The sequence below is a fragment of the Amblyomma maculatum genome, chromosome 6 (genome assembly GCF_055883805.1).
Source record: "Amblyomma maculatum isolate TAMU_Amacu chromosome 6, ASM5588380v1, whole genome shotgun sequence".
NCBI classification, from domain to species: domain Eukaryota; kingdom Metazoa; phylum Arthropoda; class Arachnida; order Ixodida; family Ixodidae; genus Amblyomma; species Amblyomma maculatum.
Window position 1 is genome coordinate 153,178,505 of NC_139349.1, and position 22,394 is coordinate 153,200,898.

A 22,394-nucleotide genomic window follows, 5' to 3' on the forward strand; every position below is an offset into this window, starting at 1 on the left:
TTCGACTCTCCAAAGCTACCCCCATTGAAGTATGTGTGGTTGAAAATTCCATAAAACGAATATGTTGTGGTGGTTGTCCTTGGTATAATGAAGTCGTTACGCTGATTATCTACCCATTAGCTAGTCATTGAAAATTTGACACAACATTGACATAACACTGCAGTTTTGTCTTTTTTCATACTAACGTGAAGTTCATCAAGCCAAGCAGTGCGCAGACACTGCTGCGCTGTGACAACGGTTGCGAGCTGAGCTCGAAAGAATCCACTCGCCATGCTTTCTGCTCTATGTTTACCTTTGCACTGTGGCGTAGGCTGTCATGGCTCGCAGCGCTGGCAGGCTAGTGCGGCCGGGTCAGCAGCATATATTGGCACGGAAGGACCCGTCTTACGTCACCATGATGTTTGCGCTCGAAATGGCTGTTATCATTCGCCGGTACGTTTGCCGCACGTGACCAGTCGTTGACATCATGCGTAGTGATCTTCGAAAATGTGCAAGTCATTGGATGGACTACGTTCAGCTGTTGTAGCATTTTCATTGACCACTGCAGAGTGATGAGGTTCAGCCTCGCAAAAACAAAGAGTATGGGTGTGTTTTTATTGGCATGAGTTTAATTTGCTGCTGTATAGGCCCTATTCACTATCAGGTTTAGCAGGCGGCCGTTATGGCAACCCTGTATTGTGGAGATGCCATAACGTTGGGCAGTTCGAAACTCCTCCTCCTCCTGCCTACTCCCTCCCTGCATCCTCCCTGCTGCGCGCTGCTAATTTGTTGGATACTTGAGACGCCGTTTGGAACGCCGTCCAACCAGAGCTCGGATTTCACAGACGCCGTACCCTGATTCGCCGTAGACCCTCTCTCTCTCTTTCTTTCTCCCTCTCTCATGTTGCGTTATGCTTGCCATGGTTGCCAGTAAAGCAGACATGACATCACGTGAATAAGCTCTATTGGCTGTGAGTAACCATTTTTATTCACGAGAATCCAATAAACAAAATAAAAGTGAGAGTGATGTTTTCTAAAAATCACTTGAGTGCACCTTTAAATTTTGAACTCCAGTGCTACTTTCATACCCCCTCCCAGGGGCATCAAGGGCATAGTATGTGTAATGGAGGGACGCACCTGGACAGGTTGTTCTTGTCGTCTGTTGTACGGGTGGGTGGCTGCACGTACAGGTTCTGACTGGCCGCACGCTCTTCCAGGGGCCGCATGTGGGAGAGCTGCTCCAACGGAGGAGGGGGAGGAGACCCGGCCTTGTTGCCACTCCCGCCGGAGGCGGCATCCTCCCGCTGCAGCACTAGCTGCAGGCGTTCTTTGCTTGCCTCGAGTAGCTTGCGCGCCTCCTTCAGGCTCAACCCTTCCACGCTGGTGTTGTTGATCTGGGACACCAGCCCCAGCACTGTGAGCACAGATGCGTGCACCCCCACCAAGCAGGCACTGATGTCTCAATGAGCGAGGAAGTATATGCTGGACCATTCAAATTGCTCCCCTGCACTAGAACGGCTAGTTGGAATATATTCATTCTGAAGCACCCCTGCACACACGTGGAATGAAAGACGAAGTACATAACACAAGCACTGCCTTGCTACTAAACTTTAACTAAACATTTATTTAGAAAGAAGAAGCATACATGCATACATAGGTCCACTGTCACAAAATCATTTGAACGCGCGATAGCAGTAAACGTCTTTTGAAGCAAATGATGCTAAAAGCCGCCACTATGATCATGGCTGACCACATGCTTTCGTTGAATGTTGGGTGGGCAAATGACCAACTCCCCCCGCACCCCCTCCTCTCCAAGAAGAAAAAACATCTTCAAGTTTTTCTAGCACAATAAACCCTCCTTCAAAACTGATGTCAACGTTTTTTTGAAGAAAAATGGGTTCGCTAAGGGAGTAAATACGGTGTGCTGGTGATGGGCCAATTTCTTTTTTTTTTGCAATGTCTGTTTCCATAAGTGTTTTGTGAAAAATGCCTTTTTTTAAGGGGGGACATGGCTCTTAAAGCTATTTTTTTTTTTTATTAAACTTGATAAAACTAGGTAGTCTGATTCAGTTTCTTGCGCTGATTTCAAATATGTAACTATTTTTCCAATTGGCCAATTAGTTAAAAAGATATATGAAATTAATTGTTCACAATTTGCAGAAACAATGAAAAAGTAACCACACTAAAAAAAATTCATATTGATACTTTGCTAGGTACTAGAAAGCATAATGTATACAATGTTAGGAGCACTTTTTTGATAAAACAAATATTAGCGATGTTATAGCATTTCAAAGTCCACCATTCAAATGTGGGAGCCCTACTGTTTGACCTAGAGCAAAATTTAAAAATTTTTAAAACGTAAATTGCAAAATCTGCTCCTAACATTGTGTGCTTTGCACTTTTAGCTACATGCCACAACAAAAAAATATGGTTCTACCTCCATTGAAGGCAGAGATATTGCTTCTGCAAATAAGCAAGAAGTCAAGAATCGGTGTTTTGAGAAAACGAGAAAAAAGAGATTGGCTCTCTTTTAATCAAAAATGCCGAGAAAATATTGCAATATTTTGCAATATAAGTGACTAGAAGGCACCAGGGATGTAGTCAGACTGACTATGGCCGCCCAAATGGCGTTTTTTGAAAGCATGCTGCATGTCCGCAGTGGTCTTGCACTTGTTTGCAGATGCCACTGCTCGGCGGTGGTCTTTCTCTGCCATGCGCTTCATGCTTGGTGTCCCAGGGCTGAGGTGCAGCTCTTTCAATATTGCTGCAGAGGAGTTTTGGCAACCAGCATTAAATCCTATAACAGTGCCGTTTGTCGATTTCCGGTGGCTTGCATTGTGCGCGCAGCAAGGACGTTCACAACGAACGGGTTGCACTTCTCTTTTTCGTTCACACGGGGGCGAGCTCCACACCAACGCAACATCACTGCAGCACGCGCACTCGATAATAATCTTTATGGCGAGGCCATATTCACATTCACCTTTCCCTACCATGACGCTACCACCACACACCTTGCACTTCACAAACGACATCAACGCGTTCATTGAGTCCAAACTGACGACAACGAAGCTCATCTCGATGTCCAATGGAGCGGCCGCAACATCGTCAGCGCGAGTGAAAAAATCTATCTTTCGCTTGGTGGCCAGTGTTGAAGAAAGAACTTGTAGCTTTTCTTGAGCTTCCATGTTTCTCTGCAACAACTCCGTACGCTGCAATATTTCGGTGTCGCGCCGAATGCGGCTGCTGTCCAGAATGCATTCACTCGTCGGCGATTCAGTTCGGCCTAAGTCAGCTTCGGTACTGTCCGCGGCTTCGGCATCACTTGCTGTTGGCAGCAGACTATTCTCGATGCCGGCTGAAGGAACTGAGCGCTTCTTGAAGTTGTAGGCCGATCGTTTCTTCTTTTTGCCAAACTTGTGACTCATGGCAAACTTCGGCGTTGCTTCCGACATCGTGCCGCACTCGTCACAACTCTACGACTGAACAAGAAGAGACGCGTCGCCTGCGGAGGATCAGACGATGGGAACTTTACGCGGCCAATCACAGCGCGCTTTTCAGTCACGTGTGCTAGCTCGACGAATAGAACCACGCGTTTGGACTTTTTTTATGCTTGGATTTCAACATCACCAGTAAGGCGGCGGAGGCACTTGTGGCGGGAAATGGGAAAAGAAAAGCCGCTGTTTCCAACGAGACCAAGATGGCTGCGATTGCGCGTTTAGAAAACGACCTACGCGCCTCGGAAAAAAACGTTTTTTCGCGGATTTCAGCTGACAGTGATGCTATAAATTGATTCTGCGGCCCAAATACAGCACCGCCAGATATAAAACCTGGCGAATTAAAGGAATAATAGCTACAGATTCTGAAAATGTCACTTTCAAAAAATCGATTTTTTTTCGCGATTTTTTCGTCTCAAAGAGCCGTGTCCCCCTTTGAGAAGCACTTAGAGCTTTGTGTGTTGGCCTGGCAATACCCAGGAAGACGCAGGAGAGCAAAAAAAGTACACTGAAGAGTAGAAAGGGAACAAGACAAGTAGAAAGTAGAAAGGGAACAAGAAAAGCACTAGAACCTAGAAAGAAATAAAACCTGTTAGAAGCTAGCACCCATCCCATTCCTGTTCTACATCTGCGTACCTTTTTTGCACTCCGGAGTCTTCCTGCTTCTTTTTATTTCCACCTATCTGCGCTGATGTTCAAAATTAGTCAGAAATATTTCCTTTGCAGCCAGTTTTCATTATTTGTATTCAATTTATACCCAAGTATGTTATTTACACACCTCTAATAAATTTGCTTCTTTCTAGAGGCTATGGTTCACAGGAGAGCTATCTGTAATTTAACTTGGCAGTAGGAATGCCGAATATTCAAAATTTCAATTATGATTTGAATATATCTGTTACGTGATTTGTATTTGTATTTGAAATAAGGAAATCTAAAATTTTCCAAGTATTCGAAATTTACTGAATGCAGAGAAAATTTTCGTATTCTCTGCAGTTTCCCTGCACTATGAGCTTCTTTGCAATGCTTGACCACATACAGTGAAGCCTCCTCAAAACAGCAGGGCCGTCTTGTCAAGAGGGACCTTCACGACAGTGTGTGCAAAGAAAGCAAAGCACGTGGCAAAATAGGGAGAAAAAAAACGTCATTCTCACTTTGGTTTCATCTCAAATAATGACAACCTTTGTGCAGGTGTTCATCAGATAAAATCACTGTGATGCAAATAGTTTCAGCAGCTTTTTTTCTTTACCATTATTTGTTTATTTATTATATAGTTTTTCAGGCCTATATAGTCAGGCTTTTGGCTCATTCGGACATTTTCTCTAGTCCCTTGAAGGCCGAATTACCAATAATTTACTGTATTCAACTGTAATATGACAGCTCCATCCAGTTTCTTGCAGTTCCTTCCTGTACAGAAAAAACCGGTATATGATTCGGTTTGTGGGGTTAAAGACAACCTTTGTGCAGGTGTTCATCAGATAAAATCCCTGATATAGTTTTTCAGGACTATATAGTCAGGCTTTTGGCTCATTCGGACATTTTCTCTAGTCCCTTGAAAGCCGAATTACCAATAGTTTACTGTATTCAACTGTGATATAACAGCTCCATACGGTTTCTTGTAGTTCCTTCCTGTACAGAAAAACTGGTATATGGTTTGGTTTGTGGGGTTTAACGTATATGAAATCCTGTATAAAATTTATAATGAATTTTTCAGCAGGATATTACACTTCTGAGTCTAGAAACTAGAGCTGCCCTAGGAAGGGGATCACGAAATAGTTCGATAGTATATCGATAATTCGATATACTATCACTTACGATGCACTTACGATGCGAAAAAAGATATCGTATTTGTCGCGTAATCAACACACTCGCATAATGAACCCACTCGCCACTTTTGCACCCGAGAATTTGAAAAAAAAAAAAAAAAAGTTAAGGCCAACTCGCTCACATGCAAGCATTGAGCCATCTCAGCGACGAGCGAAAAATTTCCAACTTTTGGAACTACATCCCTCTCCGCTCGAGCCACCGCGGCAGCTCAGAACAAGATTTCTATGTCGCCGCGGCAGAAATCGCGAGCGTTTTCGCTTGCATGTCGATGCCGCGCACCAAGATGCTGCGCAGCGATAACGTTGCGCCATGTTTACCTTTCAATAGCTCCTGCGGTGGCGGGGAGCAAACTTGGTAGAGTGCCCGTGATGGCTTGATTGCACAAGCCTGGTTCGATTTATCATGCCGCTCTTGGGCAGGCGTAGTCCACTGCCACAAAATCATTGGAAAGTGATAGCTGCAAATGCTGTTTGGAGCGAAAAATGCTAAGAGCCAGTGTCATGATCGCAGCTGACCGCGTGCTTTAGTTGATTCTAAGATAAACGACTCCAGCAAAAAAAAAAAAAAAAAAGAAAAAAAATCCTGCCCCTTAACGTTAGCAGCCGCCATATCTTACGCTACGCCGTGCGTACCACTCACGACCGGCAGCCGGTCGTGGTACCGCTCAACGAAAAGAATAAACGACTCTCGCAAAAAAAAAGGGGAGAGAGAGAGAGAGGCGCCATAGCCACGTCAGCCGCCGCACGAAGAGGGTTTGCAACACACGCTGGTCGTTCGGCCTTAAAACGGGCCGAGCTGGCTTGGCGCATGCGTAGCGCATGCTACTGCGAACGAAGGCTGGGAGAGAGGAAAGAGAGAGATAGCGTGGGAAAAGATTGGGCACTCCCTTGCACTTCGCTCTACCGCATTTTCCCCCTCTCGTTCCCACCGGTTCTCTCTGGTTCATTCACGCACATGGCTTGCAAACTTCACGCGCTGGTGCGTGGGAATCTATAACCGCAGATGCGCGCCTTTGGGGAATGGGTGCGGCGCTGCCCTAGATCAGCCGTCGCCGAACTGTCCCCTCTGATTCCTTCCGCGCGTAGCTTAAAAACGCCATGTGGCAAATGGCCGAGGGTGATGCGATCGTCTTTAGAGACGGCACACTTTCCAGTGCGTGGTGCGGAGTTCGATATATCGAACGACCGGTGAAATTGAGTTTGATATATGACGCAGCTTTCCTATACTTTTAATGGGATTTTCAAGGGGATATTCCGTGAGTTCGATATAACCAAAATTCGATATATTCAGGTTCGATATATCTGGGTCCGACTGTATTTGAAAAAGCCATGTGAATTGAACAAAAGGACGAGCAATGTTTGCTACCTTTTAATTTTCCATTTTTTTCACTGATCAGAAATTTGATATTTGAAGGTATTTTTTCCCCTCCAATTTATATCATATTCTATTCGCATTTATAAATTTCAATATTTGCGCATTTTAAGTGTAACCATTTGGGTTGTTTATGCAGCCTGTGTCTGTCCTTTACTTGGGGCCTTCTTCCGGGAGCTGTGGTGACAGAGCCGTGGGCTGTGCTGAGGCCTAGAGGCTTTGCAATGCAGCTTGCTATGAAATAAACATATTCTCCCTAAAGAGGAATAGCTTCCTGCTTCGTCTGGCCAATACGCGGGTAAAGTGCCACTAAACACCGGTGATCGCTACTCCTTTCCACATTTTTCACTAAACAGCGCATGCCATGTTATTGTCGTTGTAACTTGTATTTGTGCTAGCTTTCCTTGACTGTAGGGCTGCCATATTCGGGCATATGGAAATGATGTGACATACTAAATATCTTTCTAAAGGGTACATCATTTTTGTCAGCCCAAAACTTCATTATGTTGAAAAAATGCATCAGACATCAAGTTTAATAAAACAGGATGGTTCAAAAGTAATATAACTGAAAATTGAAGGTGCGGCACAACTGAGGTGGCACTGTCCTCCTGTCTGTTGTTCCTCAATGCCTTTCGTCTGTGCTGTCAGTGAATGACTAACCGCATGAGACTGGTTAGGGAGTCAGCCCTGCCCCATTTCCATGTGACAATTAAAGGTCCACATAAGACAGCAGTTTGCCTACCTTGAGCACGACGTCACCTTCCTGGATGGTCCCATCTCGCTCGGCCAAGGACCTGCTGCCGACTTCCTTCACATAGATGCGGCAGCCCAGCACAAGGCCGAAATCTGCACAGGGGACGAGAAGTCCTCAGAAATTTCCCTTACTTTAAAACACCTGGCCACACACACTATTCCATGTCGTGGCACTACCTATAGCGAACCTAAAGACAACTGTTCATTTCTTCCTCTACATGAAAGGCGCTGCATGCTGCTTACAGCAAGCCAGCATTTGGTGCCTTTATCAGCAGTCGCGGCATGCAAAAGTGATGCTCCACTTTACTATGTACTACCTGCATTGCCTGGCTAAAAATGAACTTTTCATTTACGCAGTGTGCTGTTAATCATGAGCTCTTCTTTACCCTGAATGAAAAAATTATTTTGCGTAAAATATTTGTATCATTAGCCGGAGTTAACAGCATGATGGCAAAACTATTCACAGAAACAAAAGAAGCCACATATTCCTCCTAAATGAGATTTTGTGCATTCTGCCCTAAGTTAAGATTGTATCCTGGAGGCCAGTTTCACCAAGCTTCACAGACACTTGTATGCTGTTCAGTTAGTTTTGCTGGTCGTTCCTCTCAACTAACGATGGCTAGCATTCCTAAACTACCCTAAAATACAGAGCAAGCTCCTACTTTCTCATGTGCCGAAATTACTGGAAAAAAGAAGACGGATGCTTTCTCAGTATGGCACTGAAATTCAAGAAAGCGATGTCAAAAGTTTCCTGCCAGAAAAAAGAAATTGAGCACAGTGCACATGGATATAAATTTCTTTATCTCTGATTAGGCTTAGAAGTATGTGCCGAGACGCCAGCGAGCCGCCACGCCAAGTGTCCTCACTACGCTGCTACTTCGATGCAAACTGATTGACGCCCACTGCCGCGGTCTGTTGGTGCTCTATTTAAATCTGTTATCAATTGTCTTATTTCATTTTGGCACCAACTCCCACCTATACAGTGACCATCTGCTCTTCTGGTTGCATGCTTGTGGTGGACATCCTATGCCAGCAGTCATTCAATGCTATCAGCTTAAAAGTAGAAAGCAAAGCAGCCCATTGGCATGAGGCCTAGAGAAGAGAAAGGGATGAACATAGCACTGTTTTCTCTAGTCCTCATGCTGTTGTATCACTTGTTATTACGTCTGACCAACTTGCACACCAATTCCTGTTCAAACTAACATTTCTGGAGGGGGTTAAAAAGAAAAAACATTCTGGGCATCAGCATAAAAAAAACAAAAAGCACATGCTTGACACGCATTGCAAGGGGGCCCCTTTGAACAAACACTGGCTCCATCCAACCTAGTGTTACTGCACCATTTGGTATTTAAGCCCATGTGAATACTTGGACTTAAAAATATAATATTTCATCCCAGACGAACACTTATTGTGAGTGGCGGTCAGCTTGCGAAAATGGCCAATGTCACTGGCATTTTTTAGCTGGAAAACATTCAGTGGTCCTCCTCCTCCCCATTGTGGTCAATGGTCGACACAGCCCCCCCCCTCCCCCCCTTTATTCCAATTTGCCATCCGGAAAAGCCAAGCCCAAGAGGGCAAGATGAGAGCTTCCCTAAGGCATGAGTGGGAGACAAGTGACACACACCGTCCTTCTTCTTGGCTCTCGTCAAGGTCACCCGTATCGATTCCGCATGACCCAGGACAACACGGCGCTTGATCACCTGCAAATCAACAGGAGGTGCTCCTCATTAACCACATTCCAGGCACAACAACTGAAAAGACACATGAGCCATAAGATCCCATGCCACTCTTTGGGGCATAGTGATAAAGCATGAGAATTAGGCCGTACACGGTGAAAACGTTTCTTCGCTGTGTCGCAAGACAGTGCTGATGCTTTGCTCTGTTTTCAGTCTCGCTCCAAAAAACCAGGCGAGGAACCAATGAAATATGTCTCAAACGAAACCCAGGAGCAGTAAAAACTGAAATTTGAAGCAGGTTGGGGGCACCTTAAATATGGCTGGCTTTTCTGAAATATTGCAGTAGATCAAACTGCATTTTGGAGAAATATACATCAGCACATAAAATAAAGCATGAAATCCACAAGAACTGCAAAACGATCTTGCCAATGATGGCCAATTTTTACTCATACAATGTGCACTCATGACATCATCTTTCACGCGACCTTTTTTTTTGTGTGTGTGACCCTAAAGATAGCTTCGCAGACCCTCTGGGGCCCAAAGACCCCTATTTGAGAAACAGTGAACTAAAGAGGCAAAGAAGAGAAAGATATCATAACCCTTATACGCACATGTTTCTCTAGTAAGCTGCCTAGCACTGCAAATGAGGAATGAAATCAAGACAACCACACTAAGTGCCAGTATTGTCCTGGTAGTCGCAAGCACTGCGTCAAGAAATCGATGACACATAATGCCTCATGTCGCAGTGACCTAAGCATTGATAATCTAGCAAGAACTTGAGCTCTGTATGACTAACGGTACATGCATAGAGGGAAGAATAAATATAAAACGTCATACTAAATTCACGAATGCTTAGCATTAGCAGCCCTAAGTGCCAGTAAGAAGAAATCCTCACCAGGTTGACAGTGCGGCCACATTCCCTGAGTACCTGTACAGCAGTGGCATAGTCCACATTCTCCAGAGACAGCCCATTGGCACTGACCACTCGGTCGTTGATCCTGAAAGAAAGAGAAGCTCAAATTGCACTGGCCCTGCTGGTGATAAGAATGCCCACTGGGACACAACTTTCAGTACAGAAAGCGCCTACTGCTGCGTTGACGCACATGCCCATCAGCAGAAAAATGTACATTTACTTGTGAAAAAACTAATTCAAATTTTGAGCAACTCAATTTGGATGATCCCTGTTTGGAAGGAACATTTAATTTTTACCTCTCCTTCTCATTCAGGGCAGCATTCTATTTTGTCATTGTCAGTAAGCTACTGATTCATCCTCACCATCATTTATTTACCCTTAGAGACCCTTAGGTTATGGCATTACATGGTGTTCGTGGGGGTGGGGGTGAGGGGTGCATATTGCCGCAGCATATAATAGACTGGTCAATAGTATCCTAAACACAAAGACTAGGAACAAGGGGTTCATGCCATAGTAACTCAAGAAATAAAAATAAAAGTATCGACATAAACAGGCACAGTGGTCCAAGAACAACCTGGAGAAAAAAAAAACATATACACACTCAGAAATGCAGAAAAACAACTTAATGCAGAAGCAAAACATAGCTTTCAATTCCTGAAATGCATTGTTAGTAACTGCCTAAATTTATTCAGTTCTCTTTCAGCGACAATGGAATCGGGTAGCTCATTCCATAATGCAATGGTGCTGAGTAGAAAAGATTTATTATGCGCAGCATATGGCTTTCGTTGTGCCGATAAGCCATGACTGTATCTCAGTTTGAGAAGGAGCTTTCAAGGAGGATTCAAATTCCTTTCCGCACAAACATTGGAGTGGTGCCATCACATGATGCAACAGCAGCCACTGGAACTGAAGACCTGATGCATGTTCGACAAGGTAGATGGCGATTGCGCCTCTGCATTCTAGAGCATCATCATCAAATTCCATGTCAATATCAGGTCGAAACAGATTCTAGGAAAATGACAGATGCCTTGTAAAGAGTGTATGTCATATAAGCAGTGTTGATTGATCAATTGGGGGTGGTTTATAGTGTGAATGATTAACTGATTGATTAGTGAATAGTGATTGGTGATTAGCAAATGAAAGCAGCATGTGTGGTGTAGACACATATTCTTGTATGTGTTGCTGAATTTGAACATGTGCGATGACCTGTGGCTGGTACTAATGAATGTCCAAAATGATGTGACTGGCCATTGAATTCCCGGAGGCAACAGCAGGATGGCATGGATATAATAGAAGCAAAACTGAAACTAGGCTTCTGGACTGTATTATGGCAACTGCGAACTTCCAGTCATCATAGCACCTGCCACAGCACGCATGCTTCAGGGGTGCAGGCACCATTGTTGTAAAATTCAGGTTCGGGAAGGCTGTACCTCGATGGGAACCCGCCGCCCTAGTTAACCAGTGTGATTCCACCCATATTCGAATTAGTGAGCAGCCAATGCGATAAACTTATGTGCATGGGCATTATCATAATTTTTTGATTACCAGTGGTCAGATTATCCACATTTTACCGTATACTCTATCGCTTCAAAAGAAAGAAAAGAGTCGTCATGCCACCTTTTGCATACTATGAAATTTTTATCATGGTTTCTTAATTTCCTATTTATGTTTTTTGAACATTTTCTAAAATTCGTTCATGGAAGTTAATACATAAAATATATTTTTTTGCATGTTATGTATAAAACTCAACAAAAAAATTGTTCATGTGTATGAAAGATAATTTAAAATGCTATATTTGGGTACGTATATGTTACACCAGGGTTGTTTAAAAACTGTATTTATAAAATGTTTTACCCAAGACCCCTTAGAATCACCATTTATTTTCAGGGTCTCGAAAGACTTAAGTATGATGAGTTCCTTTTGCCACCAAAGGCTGCATCAAATTTTAACTCACTTTTCAGCTCTGTGCACTGAGAAGATATCAATCCCTCCTGATCTTAACCACAATTCAATGCCACCATGAGAGTACTCCCATCATCATTCATGAGGAAAAAGAAAAGGCACTCACAGATGACAAATTAACCCTTTTCCCAGTCCTGAGAGTATATGTCCAAATCTACTTAAATGAACAAAGCGCTATGTGTCACATTTATGCTGCTTCATTTCAGCAGTCTCTTGACATTGGGCGTGTACCTGATTTGTGGACACTTGCTCATCTTACTCCTATGTTTAAACTGGATGAGACATCCATACCAGCAAATTACAGACTCCCCTACTTAATCGTTATACTTTACTGTAATATCAACTGCTATAAGGACATACTTAATCAAGCACAGCTTTTTTCCTGAATCAGTATAGCTTTCTCCTACATGATGATTCCTGTAAGACACAGATGATTAAATTATTAACAAGCCTCCATCCTGCCATCCATGATCCGTTAATTGCTACCATATTAATTTTGCAAAAATGCTTGATGAGGTGCCCCTTGTTTGTTCCTTATCGAAACTAAACAACCTCAGCACTAACAAGAATATCATTACCCAGAGTGGCAACTTTCCTGCCAGTGGTCAGTACATCCATGCAAAGAGATTGTGCTCTTCCCCATCTTAGGTAAAATCTGGCGTTCACCAGCATTACTGACATAAGTAGCATCACAACACTTCCTACGAGATTATTTGCTGAGGACTGTCCAATTTATAGACCAATTATAAACCCTAAGGGCAACATTTGCAGCCAGACCTCGACAGGATTTTCATCTGATGTAAAACAAACATTACATCTACCACAAATTACCGATCTCAAACTCACTGTTATTACATGACCATTAGGAATGTTCCAACATTTAAATGCCTAGGTGTTCATCTTTCTTCTAATTTAATGAGGAACAACCCCATTGATGCAATTGCATGCTAGCAAATAATGCAAAGCATCGGGTTTCATCTAACGTCAATTGCACCAAGCTAACCCTACCACTAAAGCATACGTTGCCCTTGTTGGTCCGAAAATTTGATATCTGCATGAAATGTACTTATTAATTATCAAACTAAGTCTATGCAGAATATAACAGCCAGATTTATAACTAGAAATTAGACATGTCAGTCTAGCACAACAGCTGTAAAAGTATTGCCAATGTTACCACGAGGTGAAAAGCGAAGGTTATTGACCCAATAGACATTTGCGATAAGGAGCAGCGCTAGCACAATGAAAGCAACAGCAAAACTAGTTTCCGACAGTCCGGAGAGGAGGTGTTTCGAAAAATCCCTCTCTTGATGAAAAAGTGTGTCAGTACCTTATATTAACACAGTATGCCAGAACCGTCACTTATTCATTACATGCTATATAAGCCCTGCCTTTCGTATCATATCATTACTTCAAAACTGAACCTTTGTATGCACTCGCCAACCTCCTTAGTCATTTGCCATTATTTCTGCCCATCAGTTACCGGAAGACATCTTTTCCATCAGAAGACATGGTTTCCACATTAAACTGTGATGTTTCTTTTTTTTTTCTAAATTGATGCGCATAACGTAAATTCTTAATAGAGAGGTGCAAGGGTTTTGCATTTGTTGTTACTGCTATTAACCACAATATAAGTTTCCCAGTCCATTTTGTTTTGCTCTTGCACTATTTATATGTTCAAGGTGGGATATTTGCTTCCTAAATAACTGCTGTACATAATGGACAAAGTGCCTTTAGAGTATGTGACTAAACAAATAACAAGAGGCACCCACTGGAGCTTCCCCTCAGCAGGCCCCGCTCGCAGTACATCGGAGATGACAATCGATGGCTCGCCACTGGTGAAGTGTGGGTTGTCACGGCCCCCGCTGACAGCAATACCAAACCCGTAGCCAGGAACCTGCACAATGCCACAGAGTTCACGGTCTGCCCTTGTTCTCAAGCCTTGTTCTCAAGCCGCACAGCACTCACCCGTCCCAGCGTCACGTGGTGGTGCTCCCAGCGGGCGCGCTCAGCTCCCTGCAACCAAACCATCCACAATCATGATTAGGAAAAAGAATGTCACACTCGGAACAAACGCGCAGGTGCAGAGCACTTTTATCACATCGCGTCTAAGGTGGCAAAAGTTGGCAGACTGTCGCGAACACCTGTGACAAGTATGTCCTTTTTTTTTTAATCATGTGACAGGAAAAAAGATGCTGCAGTCCCTTAGAAATAAATGTGCCTTTTCCTGCCAGTAAAACAGAAGTAAGAAAGAAAATTCACTCTTCCCGAGAAAAAGACTGAGAAGCAGCAGTTTTGTCCGTCTTATCACTTGTTTTGAATTTACTAGTGCAGAGATCCAACATTTTGCTAGCTGCATGTAGCAAGGCTCAGCTGAAAAAGAAACTCGGCAATCACTTAGAGTCACTGACTACAGAGGGTGCTCTGTCATGCTATAGGCCCTTTGCAAAACTCTGGATGTCAGCTTCTCTGCACAGCAAAAACCCCTGCACCATGGCGGCCAAACCTGTTTTCAGAGCTGAAGTTGGGTGCAGTGCAGGAGACGTCTATTGTGACAATAATGGCCACGTCCATTTCCTGCACCCCTCTGCCCGTTGTTGCTGCCGCAGTTATAGTATTAAGAGGCCATTGGCGAAGCCAGTTCCTTGCAAGTGCCATTCATATCGCCCCTCCCACCCCTACTTCCTCCTCGTTTTCAAGAGCGAAGGAATTCTGCTCACCAGGTTTGTGATGGCATCAGGCTTGACACAGAAGTATTCTGCGCTGCCCCCAACTTCTGCCCCCAAAACAGGTTTGGCCGCCATGGTGAAGGCGTTTTTAATGTGCAGAGAAAATGACTTCCAGAGTTTTGCAAAGGGTCTATACAGCATAACCTAGAAACACATCAGTTCTCATCACCATTGCAATGACTGGCCTTGAAGCTGGCTGGGCTCATTCACTTTTTTCATGTGGCAAGAAGAAATTTTCTCTGCAGAAAACATGTCTGCTGGTGCCAAGAACAAATGGCAGAACAACCAAAAAGGACCATAGCTTTCATCTCTACAATACTGGATCATGTACCCCTTTAACCCATTCACTTCCAAGGCCAGCCATACACTGGCCGCTCGGACAGCGTAGAGAATGATGGCTTACAGATCTAATACTAGTATGCCTATTAAAAATATTCTAAACTTAAACACCAAACACCCAGATGCTAATCTAGAAAAGTCAGCTAGATGACATGTTAGCTGTATTCTGTTACCCATTACCATTGGCAATGTTATGCTGAAGAAAGTGGTCTCAAACTCAAAGATCCTATTTTTAAAAATTTGTCCAAAACTTAGGTGAACAAAACATTGTGTGCTAGGTGCTCATCTAACTCTCCAACACAGTGCAATCTTGTTGATACAATTCTCACGGGAATTATAAAAAAAAAAAAAAAGCGATCTGAGAATCATATTCTACAAAAGCGGCCCCAAAAGATCGCAAATGAAACATACTTGGCACAGAGCTTACTTTTATTATTGCACTTGAATAACTTGTCATTTTGTGCTGGACTTTATTGCCCAGTGCCCAGAAGCGAGCTTTTCTGAAATTTGTTGAAAGAAGTCACAGTTTTATCGCTTAACTCTGCACCCATGATAATGCAGGAAACAAGGTCTAAAACTCTGCCAAATTCGCTGAAAGCTTCAGGAGATCCTGTCAAATTATAAACCACAAAATGGTGGACACCTACACTTAATCAGGTCAAGGTTACAATTTTAATGTTTTGGGGAATAAAAGGTACTTTTTGGGGGTCACCACAGTATGGTAGACACCTACACCTGATCAGGTAAAGGTCACTCCACATTTTGAAGGTCAACACATAATCAGGTCAAGGTCACATTTTCATATTTTTTAAGTTTTGAAGAAAGGAAGGTGCAGTATATTCTGGGTGGACACCTATAGCAGGTCAAGGTCACACCAGATCTTTGAAGGTCAAAGGGCCAGATGTTTTGGGGAAAGGAAAACACAATATGCATGCCCAAGTGGTAAGAGGGGAAACATTGAAGATCCCCAGGTGGTCAAAATCAAAATGGAGCCCTCCACTATAGCATCCCTCTCTTTTCTCCTTTCCCTTACCCCACACTTCAGGTGTCCACAGAACAAGTGTGACAGATACTGCACCTTTCCTTTCCTGTGAACCAAGTACTACTACTCATCGCCATACTTTGTTCTCTGGCTCCTTGAGGGTCAACTGATAGCTCAGGCTGACATTGTAAATTAGTTTCTAGCAAAAGAAAGGCACAGCATCTGTCACATTTCTTTTTCCTGGAAACCTGAACCGCATAGCAACACTTTGTCTTCTGGCCCGTTGAAGGTCAAATCTAGCATATGCTGACCTTGGCCTGAGGGGGAGTAGTGAAGCCTTCACTTCATAACGCATTCAGCAGAATCGTTTCAACATGATTTCACTGTGTCAGCTATAGAAAGTCCAACCTTCCTTGCCTTGAGGAGTCATGCTTTAATAATGTGAATGTTTTAATAATGTTTGGAAAAGCATATTCATTTAAAGATTTAATTCTGTGACGGGAGAATTCAGGCTTCTTCCTTGTGACAGAGTGCAAGAACGAACATAATTCCATGTTTTTTGCTGGTGTCCTAATGATGCTTCAAGCTTTCCTTCAAAGTTCAGCCAAGCAGGAGACCTCCACTGCCATGCTTTCAAACACCTGTGCTGTTTCTGGAAACCAGCCCACATCCATGGATATATTTCAACAGTGCCCAACTCTTTCTCTAACCTTTAGAGCAAAAAAGTGCATGGCAGCCAAAACTCTAGCACAAGGCGGGTTGGGAGGCCTGCATGAGGGCAGTTGGTGGTTGCTCCTGGACTTACAAGGTTGGGACTGGTAAGTCACTGCTGCTTACGACAGGGGCTAGCCTGCCACCATATTTTTATCTGTTGTAGGCCGTCATTTCACCCGCTACAGTTTCGGTGGTGGACAGCGGCTGTTGCAACGCGCATCTTTTCCCTCCCTTTTCTTTTTCTTTCTTCTCTATTTTCTCTTCTGTCCGCACGGGGCAGCGGAGGTGGCTCAGCTACAGAGCGAGTAGCAGGCCCATGCATTTTCTTTTTCTTCTTCCTTTAGTCACAACAACAACAACATAGCACAAAGGCTGCTGCGCTGCTTAGAGCTATTGTGACCATTGTTCAAGAACTGTGCCACCACCCCTGGCGTTAAAATTAACCTGTTCAGAAAAAAAAAAAAAAAAGGCTGTCACAAGCAGCATTTACTTGCATCTCATCTGGTACAGTAAAACGGCAGAGGTGCCACATTTTTTTTTTTTATTAAGGCAAAAGCCTTTCTTGGGTCATGAGCAGCAGAAATGTTTGTAGAAAATGTTTGCAGGAAGTGTTTACAGAAAATTTTAGCACCAAATGACACTAGGTAAAACATCTGTCTCCGCCACTATCCCTATGATCCCCAGCCAAGCACTCTAACCACTGCGCCACGGCAATCTTTTTATTTTCTTTGTTGCATAAGAAACTTCTCAGGAACAGAAACTTGCAAAACAACTCATGCCTCAAATCACTGGACCGCTGAATGCAAGCCTGCTATAACACAGTAATTACCTCACCATAACAAACGTCAAAATTCGGTGAGGCATACACAAAACTCGAGATGCGGTAAGCTAGGCAGCTCTTTTAGGGCAACATGTACTCCCCGCACCAAAGCTCAGTGCTCTTGGAACAGACTTAAACGATTGTGGTGGTTCAGCATGATGGTCCATCATTCGGCTTTTCCATAAACTAAATAGCCCCATCAATGTAAGCAAATCATAAGGCATATCACAGTTCTTCCGAATGGGCAAAAAGATGAATACCATATGGCGTGATTCGATGTTCTTTAGCGTCTGCTGCAATATGTTCCAGAAAAACACAGCATCACGGCACTGAATAAAACAGTGGTCAATGGTCTGTGGCGTGTTACACAGGTGGAAATTTACCGGTCATGGCACAAACATATGTTTGGCACAAAGCCAAGCCTTGACAGGAAGCGCTGATGAGTGCAGTTTGAAAAACAACGTTTTTGTAGCAGACTGAGTGCGCGAGCGCTTAACATGCTTTAACGCTAGTATCAAGAAAGTCTTGATAAGGTTGCCAATAGAAAGGTATGAGGAACAAGAACTCAGTTAAGGACCTCGGTTATCTGCCTTTTCGATAGGCTATACAGGTAATATAAAGAGAAGCACACAGTGAAGAAATTGAAGCTGTCCACAACCTCCTTACGAAATTTCTATACAGTCCCTTCATGCACCTGTTCAAGTCTGTGCGAATAGATAAGGCAAGTGAGAACTAAAACACCTAATAAGCACAGATTTTAAAAAGGGAGGTCTGCTAATTTGAAAATGAGAAAAAAATGAGACTAGCTGGTGTATGAACAAGTGCTAACCTCTATTGGAAGAAACAGGTTATCCCAACTGGCTCGTTCATAATTCTCCCTGTCTAGCATGAGGATGATATAGTAGAGGTAATAATAATGACGATAGTAGGATGAAAATGACGCTGCAGTTAGTGATTATGATGATTGTAGTAGTGATGAAAATCATGGTGCATTTAGCGGATTACGATAATAGGAATGATAGTGATGATGATGACAGTAGGGATAACAATTGCGGTGCAGTTCGTGAAAACAGTCCTGTAAAGTGGCTTTCACAATTTCCTGTATGGGTGGCCCTTCCGCAAAGCGAAGACACGGAGAACCAACTACAAGCAGTCTGACTGGCCAAGGCTGCCCCTGAGGCCTGCACCTAAGCTGACCAGATATGCCCAGAACGAACTCTCGATGAACCTGGTCTATCTGTTGGACAAAATAAAGTTTACTTCTCTCTCTCTCACCATCTCCACTCTTAAGCAGACTTAAGCACAGTCCTGTAATTTTTTTAACCTAACAGCCATGTTAGTTGTCTGGGCTCTGACAGGCAGCCTCAAAAAATTAAATAATAAATAGACTGTGCTATAAGTGCACACAGGCTGAAATTCTGAGCCTAAACCTGGCCTGGGCCCTTACCACAGGCAGGAGGCCCATCCCATCTAAGACCCAACCATCTACAATTACAATTGAAGCAACGATACAGAAAGAAACAATTTCATGATGCTAAGTTCAAGGTCATTAATAGAGCACCGAAGTTTAAGACAAAAGATTTATGGAATATATAGAGGCATAGCATTGCCATTTTATAAAATGATAACATAGAGTTATCATTTTAAGTAATTACACTAAAAAAGCCAGTTATCCATTGATGAAGGTTAGAGGCTTGTGCGGCGTTCCTGCATTATGAATCCAGTAGCTATAAAGTTTCTTCCCTGCTCGAAATGGTGGCTGGAATGAAAAATACTTTGTTAACAAGAAGAGCAGGTTTTGAGTGCGCAGCTTCTTCGCTTCTAACCGAGGCTGTCCTAAATGAAATTCTGAGCAAGGGGTTGGTTCTGTGGCCAAGTACTCGGTAGCTCATTTTGCTCACCATGTGCCTTTCACGAAGCCCGAAAAGTAGTGATGCTGAGACGTCTGGACCGAGAAACAAGAGAAGCAAAGTGGATGTTTCGATTAGGCTTTGTGTCTCCCTTTCACTGAGGATATCTTGAGCCTAGGAGCTAGCCATAACACAGATGCACGAGAGGCAACGGTATGTCACAATTCTCGAAATGGATACCGAAACATCTGCACTGGTGTTACCAAAGTGAAGTCAAAACTCAAAAAGGCCACAAGCATCTCCCCTTTTTGATCACTGACAAATAGCGATGATCCGGTTGCAGTTAAAGCACATGAAGGAAAGGGGAATCGTCAGGAGATAACTCAGGTACTCTTACGCGAGAACATTTCTCGCTGTAAATTCAAGACATCTACCAGCACACCGTGGCCATATCTGCGCTTTTGCTGAAGTTTTGTATACTCAGGATTGGGTAGTCCGGCCCAGCCTGCCCAAAGTTGAACATAGCCTGGGCCTGGCCCAGCCCAAGCTCAACGGCTTCCGAACAGTTAAGCCCATGCATGACTATAACCTGCACCCATAACATAGTACATGGTCCACACAATATGAAATTTGAACCGCAGTCGTGGCCTAGTGGTTAGGGCGTCCGTCTCGACTGCGGGAGGTGGTCCGTTCAAAACCCGCCGCCGGACACCCACCGGTAAAAATGGGTACAAGCGTCCCCCGGCCTGGCGCCCGGCTCTCATAGGGGTGTGCGCCTGGAAGAGGCTCCGCAAACCCCGCTGCGCTCCTTCTGGGGCAAAATAGTTTCGAACACTTCAGCCTGCAAAGGTGGTTCGAGTTACCGTGTCCGCAGACTATAGTGCAGAAAATATGGTATATTTTGCAGTTGAAGCAAGCAACATAAAATTTTATTAAGTAGAATTTCAAATATGTATCTCTTAACTTAAAAAAAAAAATACTGTATTTGTACCTCTCTAAAAGGTCAAGGAAAACAGTTCCGGTCAATCACCGTTCTCAGTAAACACTGGTTCTCTGGCTCTTTCTCATTATGTTGACATTTGTCGAGCAGAAAAGGACGCATTATGTGTGACAAAAAAAAAACATTTTTAAAGGTCTTGCCACGTGTAGATTCAAGCCTATAATAATTATACCCAAAAGGGCAGGTTGGCGTCATGTGCCAACGTGCGAATTTTACTCACAAAACCAGCATGCGCTCGTGGCATCTGTTTTTAATTTTCTGCTCTTTTCTAGCTCATAAAAGCTTTTCTCTGTCTCCATTGAGACTGATTGCTGGAATGCTGCAGTGCCCCCATTCACTTAGTTCCTAAACAGATCTGTCCAAAAAGTGAGTTGTGTGCAATAACTAACGATGAAATAAAAAAATTGTTAAGTGTCAAAAAACACTTACTGGTTAGCCTGATTCTATGGACAGGGGCAGGTAGTGAACAAGAAATTAGTAAACAAAACCTTGAAAGCTCTAACTGCATCAACTAGGTATCCATTATTTTTAAAACAATGAGGTGCAGCTGAAGCACGTTGCGCATGCATCGTCACTTACACGGCTAATCGGTAGCAAATATTTGCCCCTAATTGGCAGACAGCTGCTAAATGCAGTTTCCAAGGTAGCAGCAAGGCTCGACAGCTGTACAAGAATGCCATACATTCACAGCTATGCATGGGTGCATAGCTGTGAATAACCATTTATTAAGAAGACTAGCAATTGTTTATTGGTACAGCTGCCAAGCTCACAGTAACCTATTGCTTTGTTCTGCCAGTGCATTGATATGACCCACCAGTTTCTTATTTGGTCAGATGTTAAAGAAAACAGCAGTGGAAGCAGCAAAACTGAGTTCACACACTCCTTACAAAGATAGAAGCTGGTCAGGATGCAATCATGGCTGAGCTCAAATCGACAAGCACTAGGCTAATGCCAGCGCGACAAACCTTGAATGAATAAGTCACTCGCATAAATAAAGCGAGGCTAAATGGTCATCTATCCCTCAAATCCATAGCAAGGTCGACTAGTTGCTGTATTCAACTGCTCAAAAAAAGGTCTCACTAACATCAGTGGTCACCTAAATAATGCTGAAAACAGGTCACAATGCCAAATCCTTTTATAGCAATTGCAAAAGTGTATCTGAGACCATGCCTGGTTAGTGAAAAAGCTATAATTGATTTTTGTACTACAGCGCAAGGAGTAGAAATCAATCCAAAGGAAATTGAGAGAGCCCACTGTATTGGCAGAGCATCCTCAGACAAAAACATAGTGATGATTTTGCAACCGCTACCCACTCCATTAATAAGGAATTAGTAAGCTTTGCATGCGAAAAGGACATCTAGTTCAAACTACTATGCAAGAAGTTGACTTTTACAAAACCTCATTCATACAGCAGTTTTAAAAAGGCTGAGAAGGAAATAAATCCTGAATACCTATGCAAGCATGTACCTCCTGCTACGACCTGTCGTCAGACAGTCCCTTGTTTTGTTTTTTTTTCACTTCACTCCAAAAGCTATTCTTCCAAACACAGAAACAGCACGTCATTTTCTATTCTTCAACATTACAAGCATTCTATAAAAGCAAATTGATACTAGCCAAATTATCCAACCTTCTGAGCGAAACATCACCGTGTCAATAGAAACATGGCTTATGCCTGCTGTTAAAGACTCAGAACTCTTTCCTTACTTGCCTGAATTTACAGCATATCAGCAAGATTGTTTACTCGGTAGAGGAAGTAGTGTCTTGAGCATGATAAAAAAAGACATCCAATAAACTTTTAAGCACTGATACTTGGAAATATTTTGGGTCACCTGCAATACCTCGTGTCACTAGGCGTATGCAGCCGTATCCCGAAACCGAACTCGGATTTCATTAAGCACTTCAACAATGACCTAAATTGTCTATATACGAAGTACCCATATACAAATTTCCTCACTTTCGAATGTTTTAACTGCCCTAATATAGATTGGTTT

General features: G+C 43.3%; 1 protein-coding gene across 5 annotated transcripts in view; it reads right to left on the reverse strand.

Annotated features, from left to right (window-relative positions):
* Positions 1–22,394, reverse strand: part of pyd (zonula occludens-like protein polychaetoid) — a 127,592-nt gene that overhangs the window by 53,515 nt on the left and 51,683 nt on the right. For all 5 annotated transcript variants that reach the window (XM_084607562.1, XM_084607564.1, XM_084607561.1 and 2 more), the window contains exons 2-7: positions 13,938–13,985; positions 13,742–13,866; positions 9,993–10,095; positions 9,046–9,121; positions 7,411–7,514; positions 1,117–1,373 (exon numbers count right to left, since the gene is read on the reverse strand). In XM_084607562.1, the coding sequence (XP_084463688.1) occupies positions 1,117–1,373; positions 7,411–7,514; positions 9,046–9,121; positions 9,993–10,095; positions 13,742–13,866; positions 13,938–13,985 (713 nt within the window). The remainder of the gene's footprint in view (positions 1–1,116; positions 1,374–7,410; positions 7,515–9,045; positions 9,122–9,992; positions 10,096–13,741; positions 13,867–13,937; positions 13,986–22,394) is intronic.